The sequence below is a fragment of the Vulpes vulpes genome, chromosome 12 (genome assembly GCF_048418805.1).
Source record: "Vulpes vulpes isolate BD-2025 chromosome 12, VulVul3, whole genome shotgun sequence".
NCBI lineage: Eukaryota > Metazoa > Chordata > Mammalia > Carnivora > Canidae > Vulpes > Vulpes vulpes.
This window is the reverse complement of record NC_132791.1, coordinates 31,945,801-31,964,200: the sequence shown is the minus strand read 5'-3', so window position 1 is coordinate 31,964,200 and position 18,400 is coordinate 31,945,801. Positions and strand designations below refer to the sequence as shown.

The 18,400-nt window shown below is 38.1% G+C and overlaps 1 protein-coding gene across 36 annotated transcripts in view; it reads right to left on the bottom strand.

Annotated features, from left to right (window-relative positions):
• The window catches only part of ELAVL2 (ELAV like RNA binding protein 2), a 166,791-nt gene that overhangs the window by 36,929 nt on the left and 111,462 nt on the right, over positions 1-18,400 (bottom strand). For all 36 annotated transcript variants that reach the window (XM_072728143.1, XM_072728149.1, XM_072728150.1 and 33 more), the window contains one exon: positions 2,851-2,954. In XM_072728143.1, the coding sequence (XP_072584244.1) occupies positions 2,851-2,954 (104 nt within the window). The remainder of the gene's footprint in view (positions 1-2,850; positions 2,955-18,400) is intronic.

Here is an 18,400-nt window from a genome sequence, read left to right as displayed (position 1 = left end):
TTCAACTAAAGCAGCGTGAAAGAGACTGAGAAGATCAGCCTGCCAGTAAAGAGCCCATCTGACCACCATAGAAAGCAGTGATAATGCTGGGTCAACTCCAAAGTTAAGTCAAATGACATGGTATAGGAGTAGGGAAAAATAAGAGACGTCTGACTGAGAAGTAACATGAGGTAAGTGTGTAAGTTTAGCCAGACAACAACCACCAGGATGGACTGCAAGAAGGATAAAAAGGCTCATTTACGGAATAGTATCCCAGGAAATGGAATGGTTTAAACGCAGCTTCCAAAAGGTACTTGAAGCAGCCAACATGAGGAAAAAACTGGCTCAAGATGTTGTCTAAGAACATAAAACATGTCTCACTGAAAATAAGAAAGAAAAACCACACAAAGAACAAACAGACAAAAATGGTGCTCTGTAGTTTTGGAAAATGGTCCGCTTTGCCTCTCAGAGAAATCTGGGCCAAATTGAGGATACCAGCTGTTATCTGATATTTTTACAGGAACCAAATGGGGGCGGGGAAAGAAGTAGCCTGCTGCTTCCCCACCACTCCCACCCCCATTTCAGAAAATCAGAAGAGAAGTAGCAGATGTCACAGTTTAAAAGCCACAAGGCATTACTGTCCTTTCTTCTACATATGCTGCCCGAGCAGCTGGGCCCTGAAGAGAAAGCCGGGCAATGGGCAAAGAGGAAGCAGCTGTCATCAATGGTCTCCTTGCAGGCCATGGAAATTCATTCTCTGGCAACCCGTTTCCCCTGCATTTCTGCCTTCTTGTAGACATTATTGCAAAAGAACTCAGCAAAAGAACGGACTTCCCTAGAATCAGCTATGGGTGACTTTTTCTAGAATGGAGAAGAGTATGCTCTGGTTTGAGCGATCTACTCCAATTTCTTCTTAACCACAGCTCAGGACCCCAGCACAAAGATAAATTAGCAGCAATTCTGAAAATAAATCTAACATGGGTAGGCCTACAAAAATCTTCAGTAGGACAGAGAACACACAAAACAATCTGAAGGTGACTGGGTATTAGAAGTCTTTTTTTTAGTAGCATTTGATGATTACTCAATAGTAATAGTGCTTAATATTACTAGTAAAAAGTTAACCTTTGTGACAAAAAGTGTGCAGAGAAGTATGGAAATTGAAAAAAAGCAATCCAGATTAAAAAACAAGTATCAATCGTAAGTCTTTGTGCTTATAGACTATAAGAAATCTAATTTTTTCCCTCAAATTCTGGTAGCGTAACAACCAGCTCTTTTTCTGGCTGAAGGGTTAATATTTTCAAAAGACATTTCCTTACTCAAGAAACATGTAGAATTCTTGGACATCTTACATCCAAATATATCTGGGAGCTCCTCATACAGTTCCCTTTAAATGAGACAGAACTAGGAGGCATTTTTCCTACGGGCCAATAAATATAAAGAATGAGATGTCAAAACTACCCAGGGCTAATGAATTACCTTAAGCTGACAATTCTGAGAGAAGCAACATTTAAGCACAAAGATGACACTGCATTTCCAGACTTCTGAAAAAATGAGCAGAAATCTTCTAGACGAGTCTCTAAGCAAGATGGATGCCATAGTCAGCCTTGACTAGCTTCCCCTTACCACTTCAGGCTATAGTGTGAGCCAACTTCTTAAATCAAGGGTGGAAAATAGGTTCCAGCTTGAGTCAATTGATAGAGGTTGTCTGGAACACTATTTTGAAAAATATTTGGGTGCTACATCTAGACTAACTGAGAAAGACTGCCATGATTGATTGGCAATGTCTGCACTGGGCAGGAGAGGCAAAATTGATGGCATGTGCACTAAGCATTTGCCAGAAGCAAATTCATTCTTTCTTTTTTTTTTTTTTAAGATTTTATTTATTTGATAGAAAAAGAGAGAGAGCATGAGCACGGGGCAGGGGCAAGGGCAGAGGGAGAAGCAGATTCCTCGCTGAGCAGGGAGGCTGACACAGGGCTCAATCCCAGTACCAGCCAAAAGCAGACGCTTAACCAATTGAGCCACCCAGACACACACCCCCCACCCCCAACCTTTTATTTTCTAAAGGAAAGGAAATCTACACTGCAAATTATATTAACTTTTATGTTGACATTTTGAAAATTCACAAAAGCCAGAAAATATCCACAAATTACTGACCAATTGCCTTGAAAAGTATAACAGGAAAAATAACATGTGTGACATCTAAGCATGTCCAAACAGTCTCCTCAGAGTTAGAGCAGAGTCAGAAGAGAGCCCATGGACCACATCCAACTTGTCGGTTGTTTTTTATGATCTCTGAGCTAAGAATGATTTTTACATTTTTAAATGACTGGGACAAAGAAAAAAGACTATTTTGCAACACGTGAACATTCTATGAAATTCAAGTTTCAGCTTCCATAAATAAAGTTTTCTAAAATCACAGCCACGCCAATTCATTCATGTCATTATTGTCTATGGAAGCTTCAACCTGCCAAGGGCAGAGTTGAGAAGTTGTGACACAGACTGCATGGCCCACAAAGCCTAACATTATTTATTACCTGGTCTTTCACAGAACAACTCAGCCAAGCCCTAAGCTCAAAGAACTGGTCAGGGTTTTCTCAAGTTATATGTGAAGTACTGACTATAAAGGAAGGAGATTTAATTCAGCAGGCTTCAAAAAGTACTTAGCTAAAGGAGTTGCTACTGTTCCTTTATTGATATAGGAGTGAAAGTACTCCTGAACATTTTCCCCCAACATGTAACAAAAAATTCTGCTAGGTCTCTCAGAGAAGTGTCTACTTGAGCATGAAACAAAGGAAAAGAACTACAAGACAACCTGAATTGTTTTTAATCTCTGTTTTACAAGTAGATATAAAAAAATTTAAAACGTACTTTTATTGTTTTGGTTTGAAGTCTCAATCCATTCAGGGTGTTGATAGCTTTCTCTGCATCCTTAGGGTCAATGTAGTTCACAAAGCCATATCCCAAGCTCTGCCCTAATGAAAGGGGAGGAGAAAAAGGCATATATTAGTTCTACACCGCTGATGACAGAGATCCACTCTCATTTTGGCATACGGTCTTATCATTCACACCAGCACATTTTCTCAATAGTAAAAAGAAGTCTACATGAATTCTTCTAGAAACATATATGTAGTCTTTTTTTCACCTCCTGTCTACTACATTTGCAAGTTTAAACATCAGTTAGAACTCAGCAAGCTGTGCGTTTAAAAACAAAAAACAACCAAAAGAACCCCCACACATCTCCAAAGCATCTCATCAAACATATCCTGCCTGAGCCAGAGCACCCAGCAGCAAATGTAACGTTCAGCCTCAGAAACAGTGGGTGCAAGTCTCCGCCGAGCTGCTGAGTGGGCTTCACGGGCACGACTTTTTCAGTTTCATTTTCTTTACCCATAAAAGGCGAAGGCATCAGCATCAACCAAGAATCTGTCAGTATTCTGTACATTGTACCCTGACAAATTTACAGTCTTTACCAAGAATAATTATTTCCATTTAAAAGGTGAGGAATCGTGTGTTCACTCATGCATGTGTGTAAGCATGTGTACATGTACATTTTGTAGGAGAGCCTCTTCAAATAAACTGAATCCAATTTTCTAAAAAAGGTCTGATGACCTAAATAAGGAGACATGGAAATCTGAACACAAAGATTTACACTGAGAACATCCAAGCCAATGAGAACATGCAGGAAAGGAAGGAAAAATATAAACAAAAATAATAAAACACAATTTCTGAAGTAAGAGTAGCTTAACAAGGAGTATTTTGTTGTTTTTCCCTAACATCTGAGTTCTCTAACCCAATTTGTCCCAACTCTCAAACAAAATGGAAGATATTCAAGGGATTGGAATCAAAGGAATGCACACATAAGTAAAGCCAATCCGAAATATCGCAATTTTTCAACCAAAAGCAAGTTTTTCAGTTTCAAAAGGTAAGAAATACCATGGTAGAGTAGGTGACAAAAATGAACATAAAGGTTTAATCTACTAAAGTCAAACCAAACTAATTGAGTTTCCCAGAAGATGCTCAGCAAAGGTCCAAATACTTTTTATGAAATATATATATTTTTCCCCATCAATTTCAGAGCAAATAGGGATTTTTTTTTCTTTGATGGGGTACTTTAGGTGCATGTGGTTATGAACACAGGTATTTAGGATAGCCTCTCTGGCTACCCTAAAGCATTCCCTATAACAACACAAAAAAAAGAGAACACTAAATATAGTACCAAATAACCATGAAAACTTGTGGTTGTATTCTGGAACCACTATCAGAATTTGGATGTTGTACAATATTCAAAACTAATATGTCAGTTTACCTCAATTAAAAAAAAAAAAAGATTTGAGTAATAATTGCTAACATATGCCCTCTTACTAAATTGTTTGTTTTTTTTTTTTTAAGGAATAGCTAAAACTAATTCAATCCATTATTTTCTTTACACTAATCATAGAGATTTTCTTTTACTTACAGTTCTATTTTTTAAAAGTTCCATGGGAAGCCATTGTATTTTAAGCATTCAGCTTTTTAATAAATTCAACATTTACCGTATGTCTATCGCGTGCATAGTGCCCTCTTATGAAATGTGCTGCAGTTCTATTGTCATTGAGCAGGATTCAAATGGGCTGAACACAAAAGCAGCTCAAGGAAGCAGTTTATAAAAGAAAGAATATGAGCTTTGGAGACAGACACATAAGAGTTCTAATCTGCTCTGCTGTTTTAACAGTTCTCGGACTTTGAAGAAGCTACTCAACTTCTCTGAGCCATAACTTCCTTATTTCCAAAATGAGGGTAGTAATTTTTACCCAACAAGGTTGCTTAGGCAGTGATGAGAACATTCACTACCAATGGAAATAAATCATCCATGTGAAAAGATAAAGAAAAATAACATATCTAGAGGATCCCTGGATGACTTAGCAGTTTAGCACCTGCCTTTGGCCCAGGGCATGATCCTGGAGCCACGGGATCAAGTCCCACATCAGGCTCCCTGCATGGAGTCTGCTTCTCCCTCTGCCTCTCTCTCTGTGTCTCTCATGAATAAATAAATAAAATCTTAAAAAAAAAAAAAAGAAAGAAAAATAACATATCTACTATATTTTAATGAGTCTCCATGTATTCATTTAAAATTAAATCAGGGGATCACTGGGTAGCTCCATCAGTTAAGCATCTGACTCATGATTTCAGCTCCGGAAGTGATCTTGGGGTCATGGTGTCAAGCCCCATTGTTGGGGGCTTTGCGTTGCAATCTGCTCCAGTCTCTCTCTCTCTCTCTCTCTCTCTCTCTTCCTCCACCCTCCAAAGCTCGCTCACTCTCACTCTCAAGTAAATAAAAAATCTTTTAAAAAATAAATAAGGAAGATGCTACAAATATAATGGGGAAAGGAAAGACAAGCTGAACGTTGTACAGTTTTGTCACATTGCTAACTCTATAATAAAATAGAATCATCAATTGTAACTGCATTAGGAGTTTATTTCTCCTATCTACTGCACTATCCTTACACCTGCATTTTAGCACAATTAATCAAAGTGTTTTTTCAACCTTGGTCACACACTTGGAATCATCTACAAAGCTTTAAAAATAATAATAATAATAATACTTGAGTCCTATTCCCAAAGATTTTTATTTTATTGGTCTATTATGAAGCACTAGTACCAGGTTTTTAAAACCCTGGTGATTCTAACATGCATCCAAGGTTGAGAATCACAGTTTTAATGGTGAGAGATAATCTGGGGCTGCAAATCTGGGACCCTTGAGAGGGAGCCATGTGCTGACGGTCTGGGCATGTGAAGAAACCCTGCAGGAAGACAGGAAGACTGTCTTTTTTATGTATGCACTTTCATATATAAGTGAATGTCTTCCCTCTAAAACCTTCAGATTAGCCATCACTTCAGATAGACTGTTTATTGTCCTGTGAAGGTCACTCTCAGGCACAGCAGTGCCTGCTGGAGTTGGGTCACCAGATAAAGTAAAAAGCCTACCCTTCCAGTTCCCTGCTTAGCTGTCTGCCAGACTGGCCTCTAAGCACTTACTCCTAAGCACATGGTAGGCACTCAAAAGTCTGCTAAATGAATGAATGACAAACACAGTGGTTTTATGTATTTAACCAAAGGCATTAATATCATCAACATCACATTAGACCGTCCATCCACTGAACGGGTCTTTCACTTGATCTACCCCCCAGAGTAAATCACGGCTAGTTTCTACCACCCATAAATTGACTAAAGTCAGACAATATTTTATCCCTAAATGACCTCTCCTCCATAAACTTCCTAATTTGCTTAGTGGCTTTATTAGGAAATGTACCACTCACTCATCAATTAGAACATGTCTGTACTAACCAAATTTTACTATTAATCTAAGCAAGATAATACGAAAGGAGGTATTTGCCACAAAGGGGTTGCATTTCAAAATCCACTAAAGCAGATGAATTAGCATGTTATCACTGGGGGTACAGGGAGTTAGGAACTTGAGATTTTTACATTAAGGTATTATTACTGAATGCTTACAATACATAAATGTTTCACAGATGATACCAAGATAGGCAAGACTCCTCCCATTCTTACCTTTCAGCTATGTGATGGTTTCACTATTTAATTTTAGCCTTTTATTTATTATGCATAATATGATTTTTAAAACTGGGCAAGGTCAGTCAGCTCCCTCAAATCAAAAAAGCAGGTAGGAAAGTAGTGGTCAGGATCTGAATCCAAGATTCTCAAATGCTAGGCTCTTCTGCACTCAATTTACAACTAGTTAATATATGAACCCAGACCATCTTCAATATGCATTAAGTATAACGTAAGCAAGCATTTTCTAAGAGGGTTCTATCACAAACTGTCTGGAAACAGCTCAAATTCCTATACTTCATGTGCAAATATCAGTTTCATTATATATGAATTTCAATGCTTTTATTCATCCTATGACAAACTGCATCTTATATAGTGACTACTTCACTTCAGGTTATCCTGAGTCAAGAGTAAATAAAAAGATATATCAAGTCAAAATTATTTAGCCAGGGTCCAGTGTTTCCCACTCTTGTATTCATCAGCTAGTAATCGTCATAAGCCACTAAGGAAGAGTTAGACACCAAGCATCATCTATCCATGCCATCCAAATCTAATTTTCCAAACATTCTGAAATTAGAACGTGCATATTGATAATCCCCAAACCAAGAATCCTTTCTTTAAAAAAATTTATAAAGCTCTACATTTAAATTCCAAGTATAAAGAAACCCAAAGTGATTAAAAACCGAACAAAAATGACAAAGCTAAGGTTCTCCCAAAAAAGCCTTCAAGACAAAGAAATTCTGTCTTTAAAAGTCAAAAAAACTGGGATGCCTGGGTGGCTCAACGGTTTAGCACCTGCCTGTGTCTCAGGGCTTGATCCTGCAGTCCTGGATCGAGTCCCACATGAAGCTCCCTGCATGGAGCCTGCTTCTCCCTCTGCCTAAGTCTCTGCCTCTCTCCCTGTCTCTCTCATGAATAAATAAAATCTTTAAAAAAATAATAAAATGTGAAAAAATATTCCTTCTAGTAACTGGACATCGAGAATAACATCATCACTAGTCCCCAGGCTATCCTTACAAGCTACCTTGTCTCAAGGCTCTTAGGGATTTTTGGAACCATTAATCCAATCCTTGTTCCTAACGGCAAGGATTCTAGAATCCGACTACAGAGAAAGCCATGTGAGCAATCACATGGCCTCAGACCTCCATACAGGGCACTGAAAACTCCAGGTCAATACCATACTTCAGCACTTATATTTTATACAATGTGTGGGTGAATGCCTTCTGTTTTGCATCATCCTTTCTAATCCAACATATATGCCAGAAGATCCCTTCTTCACAAGAGGTAGAAAAATCACTTACAAACTGCTCCTGTCATGAGGAGAACAGTTAGAAGCAGGCTACTTAGAACCACAGTCAAGTGATCTAAAGCACAGAGCTGAAGCACTCCATAGGCCTCTGAACGGGACCAAGGCCCATCAAGAGCCACAAGGGAGGGGGTCAGGGCAGGAAGAGGAAAACAGGAAGAGTTCTTTCAGTAACAAAATGCTGGTGGGACACAGAGTAAACTTCAATTTATCCCAAACTGTGTGTAATTCAAAGCCAGCAGCCGTTCCCCTGCCACCTACATTGCTTTTAATAGCATACTTTAATTAAAAATTTAATTGCATATTTTAATTAAAAATACACAATCTTCTGGACCCATTTAATTCAAAGGTCACTTTATTTAGTCTTTCCTATTTCAAATTACTACCGATGTGCAGAATATCAAATTACCCCCTCAGGTTTAAAGGTACAGGTAATAGACCTCCATAATTCTTGATCATAAATCTGGTACATTAATTTTTATCCAACTAATAACGGAGATCCTTCTCAACAGAACTATGCAAAGTGAAATTCTGTATTAAAAAAAAATCCTACATATTTCTCACCAACATTTAGCATTCATTTGTTCAACAATTATAGACAGTCTACTTTCTGCTAATCCCCAAAAGACAAAAAGTTCCTCTTCATAAAAACCTACATCCTGGGATGCTGGGGTGGCTCAGCTGGTTAAGCATCTGACTGTCGGTTTTGGCTCAGTCTTGATCAGTCTCAGGACCCTAAGATCAAGCCCCAAGGGTGGAGGCAGGCTCTGTGCTCAGCAGGGAGTCTGCTTGAGATTTCCTCCCTCCCCCTCTGCTCCCCCCACCACCACTAGCTACTCTTTCTCTAAAATAAATAAAATCTTTGGGGGAAAAAAAAACACAAAACACCCTACACCCAGCTAGGAGGAGAAAAAAGATCAAGCTCTCCAGTGTATTAGGAAAAAAAAAAAAAAGGACTAAAGAGATAAGAGAAGTAGAGAGAAGAGTGTGGCAGGGTGGGGTCAGGGCTGCTATTTAAATAGAATCATCAGTGGGCCTCTCCAGAAGGTACATTTGATCCAAGACTTGAAGGAGTAACTCATAGTCTAATAGGAAAGCTTTGTAAGACTGACTTCAGTGCAAGTTCTACCAACTAAATCTGCCCTTCCTCCCCAGCCCCTTCTACATTACCACAGGTCCTCATGTATTATTCTAACTAGAATTAGTGCTACAATACCATCACCCTTTCCCTAGTCTCCTATGAACTCCCAAACCAACTGTCCTCCACCATGCTGTTGTTCAAATGACCTTCCTAAAAGACAAATCCAATCACAGGGCACCTGGGTGGCTCAGTGGTTGAGCATCTACCTTTGGCGCAGGTCGTGATCTTAGAGTCCTGGGATTGAGTCCTGCATCAGGTTCCCTGCAGGGAGCCTGCTTCTCCTTCTGCCTATGTCTCTGCCTCTCTTTCTGTGTGTCTCTCATGAATAAGTAAATAAAATCTTTAAAAAATGTAAAAAAAGACAAATCCAAGTATGCTCTGGTTTCTAAGGTCTTCATCAGCTTCTTGCTTACTTCTACTACTGCTCTACATATACCCTAAAATGCACATTCAGTTCCCTATGCCTGAAATACACATCTCCAACTGGCCAACTCCCACATAGCCTTTGAGACTTTCTTTGCTGACATAACCTTCTCTCGGTACATACTGTTCAATACGCCGTAGTTCTTCCACGGCCCTTATATACCTTTATCTTATAGTACACAAAGGTGATAAATCAACTTGGATTATCACCTCCCCAAACCATGCTTTAAACTGTTGAGCAAAGGCAAACGGAGCATAGTTCCTGACATAGAAAACTCTTAACACAGATTAACTACACGTTCATTGAATGAACAAACGAGCTAAGGAACAAAGAACAACCGTCTGCATTTCAGGAAATTAGGGTTTAGAGGAGATATATCCTGCTCCCCATGTCCCTACCGTTGTTCTAGAAAGATTACAGAACAAAGGTGTTCAAATGTTACATTGTTCTGTCCTTATAAGGAATTGATGTGAGATGTATTTAAGATAGTTCATGTAGAATTTTTCATGAAAAATTTCTACAAATACCATTTAAATGAAATCTCAATTTTAAAAAATAATGTCACCTAGAGTAATTTGATAGATTTACATAAATCTGTTTCACAAATCTGTAAGTATGAATTATGGGATGTCAGCATATAATTTTGTTGAAAGTGCTTTTTCACTAATATAATTAAGTCTGCCGAGACTATTCATGTACAAGTCAAATAAAATGCAGAGTGAATTCTGTAAAAACCTGGTAGTTGAATCAACAATAAAAGGTGACTATGCTGATTGATGTGTATCTATTATTTCATTTAGAGCAGTAGCAATGTTTTATGAAATAAAAAAGGACAAAAGCAGCATGAATCTTTTCTAAATCCCACAGTTAGCAGAAACAGGTCACTATGGTTCTCTCTGACAAGCAAGACTATTTGCAATCTGAGGTCTAATAATGTAATACTTAAAAAAAAGAAAAACCAAATTGAAAAGACACAATGTCTCCAAACACAGCCCCTATATAAACTTCATCTCCTAACAAAAAAAAAAAAAAAAAAAAAAAAGGAAATAATCTGAATTAAGAAAACAAGTTTACTCTAGGAGGGGGAGGGGTAGACAGGAGTGCAATTTTTGTTTTTTTAAAGACAGACCTCCCCCTTTCCCTCATTGTAACACCCTTCTTTCCTCCTCCCCCCACACAATAAAGTTGCAAATGTGTTGTTTCTTCAGATGGACTTTCTGTTCTTGGGCACTGGTTATGTCTGTCTGTTCAGACAGGCTGTGCACTGCAACTCTGGCATCAAAACAAGGAGCACCAGACTTTCCAAAGGAGCTCTCTTAGTATCTCAGATCTGATGTGTAACAAAACCGCATGGATACCACACATCAGGGTAAAGGTCTGAGAGAATCTTAGAAGGTTGTAATCCTCTCAAGTTTTCTCTCCAAATTTTAATTCCTGACTTACCCTTAGTCTCCTCAGATGCAGCACACCAGATGCAGCAAGACCTTTCATTTAAACACTCAACTTACTCAGGTCAAATTAAACAGGTCCTCCTCACTGCCCCCTAATGAGGAAGATCAAATTGTGAGACAGAAGACTAGTGAGATCCTATTACTACAGAACAAGCCAGCCTTCCTGAAAGCTCAGAGCATTTTTACCAGCTTCCCAAAGGACATTACCATGGATTAGCGAGAGGAAGAATTCAACCTAGACACTCACATAACACAGAAAACAGATGGCTCACTCAAGGACTTATCTTCCACCCAAATGCTAATAAGGCTGGCCTAAGACTAAAATGCCCCAATATTTTAAAATGGGTTTCAGGACTTCACAGATATATTGAGATAATATAGAAGAGTTTAAATTGTAACTTTTCTGCTGAAATTAAAGTAAATAGTGGTAATTTGGTAAATATTACCTAAGCAGCCTAATTCTAGAGGGAGCTGTTAACATCCTAGCACCAAGGCATTTTCCTTTCAAGTTAATTTTAATGGCCTTATCTGTCCTCTGATTATAAACTGGTACAGCTCTATTTTCCTATGGTTCCAATCCCAGTAATTATGAATCTGCTGGCAATGCAGCATGACCTTGCTTAAGTTAGTGAAACTGTGGATTCTTAATACATCACAATTTCAGACAACATTAAGAACTCCCACACAATTCGGTCTCAGGCTATCAAGAACAGCAACAGCATATTAAATTCGTGAGTACTGCACATGGGTACTAAGATGTCTCGCATCCAAGACTAGAAAATTAGGAAATACGATCTTTATCCAAAGTGAGAAAAATAAACCAATTGTTCTAGCATATACATCTTAGAACAAGACTTCACCTTGGAGGCTCTCTCTAGCCAGAGACAGAGTGAGCTACTGTAGCATCTCGACCACATTTAAAACAAAAGCCAGTTTTCATTACTTACTGATTTAGGTAGCTGCCCTCAAAAACAAACAAACAAAAAAAATCAGCAGTTTTACCTTAAAAACTGGACTTGCCCCCTATGATGAGAGCAAAAGCCAAAAACTATCAGATGGCCAGAAAGACCCTACAGTTAAAAAAAAAAAAAAAAAAGCTAGCAACTTTCTTTTGTTTAAAAACAAGTCAACAAGTATGAGCTAAGGCAAAACCTACTTTCAGCAGATCTAGGTCTGCTGCCATATTCTCACTTCATTGTTAACTATAATTAACCCCATGCAAATTTATTTTTTTAAAGTAGGCTCCATGCCCAGCATGGAGCCCAACACAGGACTTGAACTCATGACCCTGAGATTAAGACCTGAGCTCAGATCAAGCATTAGATGTTTAACCCACTGAGCCACCCAGGCACCTCTATACAAATTTCTTGTAAATCTATTCACAGACACACAAACACACGCGCACACACACACACAGAGGCTTGAGTTATTTGCTTTATCTTGTGCTTTCCTAAAAGGCAATGGAATTGTTTGAGTAAATATCATCTGAGATGAGGGCAAAAGAGCCATGTATCTCAAGATATTGTTATGGTAAAAAAAAACCAGTTAACAACTGCAGTAGTAAAAAGGGCATCTGCTGTTGCTTGCACTACCTGCTGGTGTCAATCTATGCACACATGTGCATATACACACTCATACACACATAGGTAAGCAGTCCATCAAAAAGCAGTAAAACAATGTATTATTCTCTCTTTGCAAGACATTTTTTATTCAGATTTGCAAGAAAAAAAATTTAAAGATCCTAAAGCACTATAATGAGCTCAGTGCCCTTTTGAAACTGTGTCAAAGATTCTTGCAAATCACTATGGTGAGCTACCTATTTCATCCAGAACAATGGGAAATAGTCTACAAATCCCACCAGATTAAAAAAGAAATCTTTTAAGAGATAAATTTTCTTATTAAACACATAATTGTTTGTGTAAATATATCTGATCCAAAAGTTAAAATTTAAATTCACCAAAAAAACCTTCCAATACTGAAAGCTCAGTAAGTCTGTGGGAAAAGTCTATTCCTACTGGACCATGACTGCTTTTATCTAAGCTTTCTAGAGCAAATGGTGCCACTGCCTAATTATAAACTGCCATCATGCAACTTATAAGACTTATATTACACATATTAATATTTAATTCTCACAATAAAGCTCTGTGTACATAGATCTGTACCAATTTTACAGTTATAAATTTAGAGGCCCAGAGATGCTAATTAACTTGCTCACAGGCACACAGCTAGCTGGTTACCATAGTTAGGTTTTTTCAAAGCCAGGATTGACCTTTCCAAAGTTGGTATTTCCAGCATACACTTCACTGCCTTTGGCCAAGTTTGGGAATTACACGGAGACAGAGTCCTGTGCATCCAAGGGTCTCAAGTTTTCAACAAGGATATATTCATAATCTTAAATACACCTGCAAATTCTTTTTTCTTGTTGTCATGTAACTGATTGACTGGAACTTCACCATTTATTAAAAAAGATTTTACTTATTTATTTATTCATGAGAGACACAGAGACATAGGCAGAGAGAGAGAGAGACAGAGAGAGAGAAGCAGGCCCCCCTTGGGGAGCCTGATGCAGGACTTCATTCCAGGACCTGGGATCATGACCTGAGCCAAAGACAGATGCTCAACCACTGAGCCACCTAGGTGCCCAAACTTCACCATTCTTTCTTAATCCATCAAGACACTGAGTACAAAAGGGGGGTGGGGGGGAAGGAATGGCATCCTGCAGGTGCACAAACCATTTAAATCCTCAAAACAAATCCATCATTACAAAACAGATTAGAGATATCCACAATATAAAAAGATTCATTTAAAACAGGACTTGATTTGCATACTCTTTTTCCAGAAACTCAGAAAGCAATTCTTATGGCTAAAGCCAAACATGTTTGCGACTGCCAAAATTATCTCCCACACAAGACACTTCTCTCGTCAGCAGATTGCATTAAAATGCTTTTATACGCACAGTGTGGTTTCCTAGCTGAAGAAAAGCAGGTGGAATCAATACCACATGCTCTCTGCCCTCTTAAGATCTTTGTTCAAAAATTTAAAGTAAGACAATAAACAAGGGGAGATGCAGGCCCCTAATGAACATGGAACACCTCAGATTAATCACTGGAGTTTCATGCTCAATCAGGACGAACTTGCAAGATATATTTAGTTAACTGAAACAGAAGAAACTTAGGAGTTTCTTGACAGAGAAATAAGAAAATAGGCATACGGAGAAGAGCTAATGTGTAGAGAAAGACAGAGGAAATAGACCAAAGGCAAAATGAATGAACAGTACATGGTCTGTACAGAAGTAAAGCAGCAGGCTCTGAGAACAGAGGTGCCCCTCATGAAGGTCAGTAGTGGTCATCCTGCAGTATGCACCAAGCAGGAAGGGACTATTGAAAAGAGAAGAGACAAACAGAAAAATCTAGGGAGGTTAACTCTGGAAGCCTAGAACAATCAGGACATAAAGGTCTAGGACCAAGAAGACCATGAGAAAGAAATTTTGATAGTCCAGGAAGGGCATCTGACCCAAATGCTTTTTATTCAAGTACCCAGGATCTCTAATAAATAAATAAAAATAAATAAAAATTAAGAAATTACAGGATAAAAAGACACAAGCTCTTTCACAAGTCCCTACAACCCGCCTCAATATGAAATGACTAACCACCTATCTATTCTCCTACTCCATAAAACCTTTTGCTTATGCTGCCCCTCTCTGAGCCTCTATTTTTACCTCTGAATAAACATGATTAATTCATTCTAAGCCCTCTATCCTCAAAATTGTACTTTTGGAACAACTACTCTTTTCCTTTGGTGGGCCTTCCATAATAAGGGCCAGGAATGGAATTAAAGGCAACCCTCTTATCCCAGTAGTTCCATACTTCCAAGGTATAACTTCTCACCTTCCTAAGAGTAACAGAAGACAAGGAACCTTCTCAGAAGGTTAATTTCTAATATTCAGAAATTATCAAAGCACCAACCCAGCAGCCTCTCCAATATTCATTTGCCATGCAGTCAAATAGATATGGATAACCCTGGCCATCAAACAGCAAAACCCAACTTGACTATCCAGTGAAGACTTATGATTTCCCAAGATCTCTTTTACAAAGCTGTAAAAATATATACACCTGAATTCTCCTCCTCACCCGCAGTTAAGCTGCTCTTTCTTATGAGTAGACAAAAAGTGTTAATACTACTATAAACAAACACAAATACTTTACATTTTGTGCAGCTATCACAAGGTTATACAGGATTTCTGAATGCACACACAGACCTAAGTCCTACATATACAAATGGTGATACCAAGTCAAAAAAGAAAAAGAGAGTTGAGAAAGAAGGGAAGGCTGGGTCATTTAAGAAGAGGACCCTGCAGTGTGTGGCTGGCTTAGTCCATTAAGCATCTGACTCTTGATCTCAGGATCATGAGTTCAAACCCCACGTTGGCCTCCATGCTGGGTGTCGGGCTACTTTAAAAAAGAAAGGGGGGGGGCAGACCTTGGATAGCATCACAGCATCACATCAATCTGGAAAAAAAAAGTTTCAAATAAAGTAAAAACATGTATCATTGCATCTCCTCATCTGTATCATTGATAAAGTATCCTCAATATATGTAACAAAGCTTCCCCTTGGGAACAACTCTCCACTTTAGCTCATTTTATTTCTAAAGAAAGACCATAATTAAATTAGAGATATTTTTAGCAAAGACAAAGGAAGTAAAATTCCAAAGGACATCCACTGTCCCCAACTGACACAAAGATTTAGGTATAAATAACATGTGATTTTCCTTCTCTTTTGTACAGTACATTTTGTTTAGTTTATATTTAATAAAAAAAAAGGCAGTTACATTTTCAGAAAGATATGAGGAACATGATGTATTTTTCCCCTCCCCCTCAATTTAAAATAGTCACATAAAAGCACTGATTTTTATACTTAGGAGAAATCCCCAAACCAACCAATTGTGTTTGGTCAGGTTAGGATATAAATGCTGACTATAAAGGAAACTTACTTAAATACTGCAGACACAGCTTCAAGGACCTCAAGAAAATCCTCTCTTGAAGCAGTAAAGAAAAAAGAATCCCAACAGAAAACATTCTATAGAGAAAGCCAGCAGTACAAGGTGAAAGTTTAAAAGGCTGCGGGCCAGATGGGAACCATGGCTACAAATTAAGTCAAAGAGGTATACCCGAACAGAAATAAATATCCATTTTGTTTTTGCTAAGGGACAGATATGTTACACCAAACCACTCAGACCATAGGGCAATTTGCCCACCAATTAACAGATGGCTTCTAAAAAGAAATACAAAATGGTCTGGCTCCCATGATTGCCACATTCACATCACACATAAGCATCTCTGACAAAATAACCTAGTTTAAAAGTTGGAAAGAAAAAAAAAAGTTGAAAAGATTAACTATTGTGATCCTCCAAATTTAAAATTCACATACTTTAAGAAGCAAATGCTTAGAAGATCTGTTCACACAATGACTCATTAGCACACAAAAACCTTGTCCTCCTGAGCATCACAGCAAATGGACCATCACACTGACCTGCAGAAACAGAGCTGCTCTCTTACCACTGACTAAAAAGTATATTAAAAAGGAAATATGCAAATCATATGCTCCACAACTTAGCCTACAGGCCCACTCCTAACTCTGGATACATTTCCCCTCTAAACAGGAAAAACCTAAACACAAAAATCATCTTTTTAATTTATTACCATTTTATGGACTCAAGTACCCACGAACCTAAAGAAAGATGGTAGGGAAAAAGAATTTTATTCAATAAGTGCATCTAGGGCGCGGGTCTGGCTCAGTTGGCAGAGTATGTAACTCTTGATCTCAGGGTCATGAGTTCAAGTGCTACATGGGGTATAGAGATTATTTTTAAAAAAGTAAGTTAACAAACTTTTAAAAAAAATAAAAGAGGTAGACCTAAACTTTATCTTACAGAAATTTTTTTCTCAATTTTAAGGATCTTTTAAAATTTATTTGAGAGAGAGAGCACGAGGGAGGGCCAGATGGAGAGAAAGAAGCCAACTCCCTGCTGATCAGGGAGCCGGACACAGGGCTCGATCCCAGGACCTTGGGATCGTGACCTTGGCTGAAGGCAGGCACTTACTGACTAAGCCTCCCAGGTGCCCCTACCTTAAGGACTTTTAAAATGATGCCTGCTTTCATCTGCTATTACTGAAGATTACATATCTGAGGCTCATTCTTGGGGAAGATGCCGTTTTTATGGTACCAGGATAAATGATATTAAGGATGTCTGATGGGGGAAGCAACTTCTACATAGTTGCTAAGCTATTTGGGTCGCATCACATGGCAACCCTGCAAACATATTTCAAGATTAAGGCAAAGACAGGTGGCAAAAGGTAGCTCATTCAGAAAAATCCATCTTTTTGCCACAAAGTGTCCCCAAAAGAAAAGGGGGCTGGGAGTGTAACTCAGCCCTACGATGCCGATCTGTGAAGGGATACCTTACCTGCAGAAAAAAGCTGGGCTATATGCACTCTTTCATGCTCACCCCGTGACTCCACCATCTACCTTGCCCTTGTCACACAAATCAATTCATACCAGAACATTCCAATCAGTCACGTTAAAGAGCCTCCTAAGCCGTAGAGTGCTATACAAAAATGCTAGGTATTCAAGTACAAGTACACCACTCAAATGACGATTTCACTAGTCTTTCAGCTCATTCCAATATTCAGTAACCTTTAGTGTCAAGTTTTCTTATGTTGTTGCTGACAATTTCTTCCTTGCTATTTATAAAGGAGAAGGAGACTAAATAACTATATGTTACAAACTAATTTCCTTTGTCTTAGGAAAACTTGAAAAATTTAATATATGGTGCCAGAGCACTTAATAGTCAAGAGCTATCCCCAAATACAATTCAATGTATAAATTAAGGGCTTATTCTAGCTATCCTCATAAACACCAACATTATTAACATAGTCCCTTTACACCTAGCTTACCAACCTCATTTTCCTCAAACAAGAATATTCTCCTAGTAAGAAAACATATATTCACTGAAATGCATCTCTCTTAAACCCAAAGCCTTCCGTTCTGTACCTGGGTTCTTGATCTCCACTCCTCTCTAAAAAAAAATGACATCTGAGACTAAAGGAAGTAGAACTTATACTGTGTTTTAAAAGCTTTAGCTTCTATATATATATATATATATATGTGTGTGTGTATATATATATATATATATATATATTAAATTGTAAAGGTATAAAAACTTCAGATATCTCTGAGATTAGTTGAGATTGAGATAAAGATTGGCTCTAAACAGCTTTCTTTTGAAGAAAGGGAGAGGGACAAATTCTTTTTCTTAAGCCTCCAGACTATGAAAGATTACATTAAACATACAATTAAACAATTCAATTATGCTCTTCTGTGCTACCTGAATGTCTTCATTTTAGTCCTTGCACTCTTAAAACATGGAAATTAACCCAGAATTTTTCTTTCCTAGCAATTCTCAAGACTTTTGATTGAATATTCATAAAACAAAGAACTGAAGGTTAATCTTAGTGATAACTCACATGAGCTATCCTATCTTAAATGAT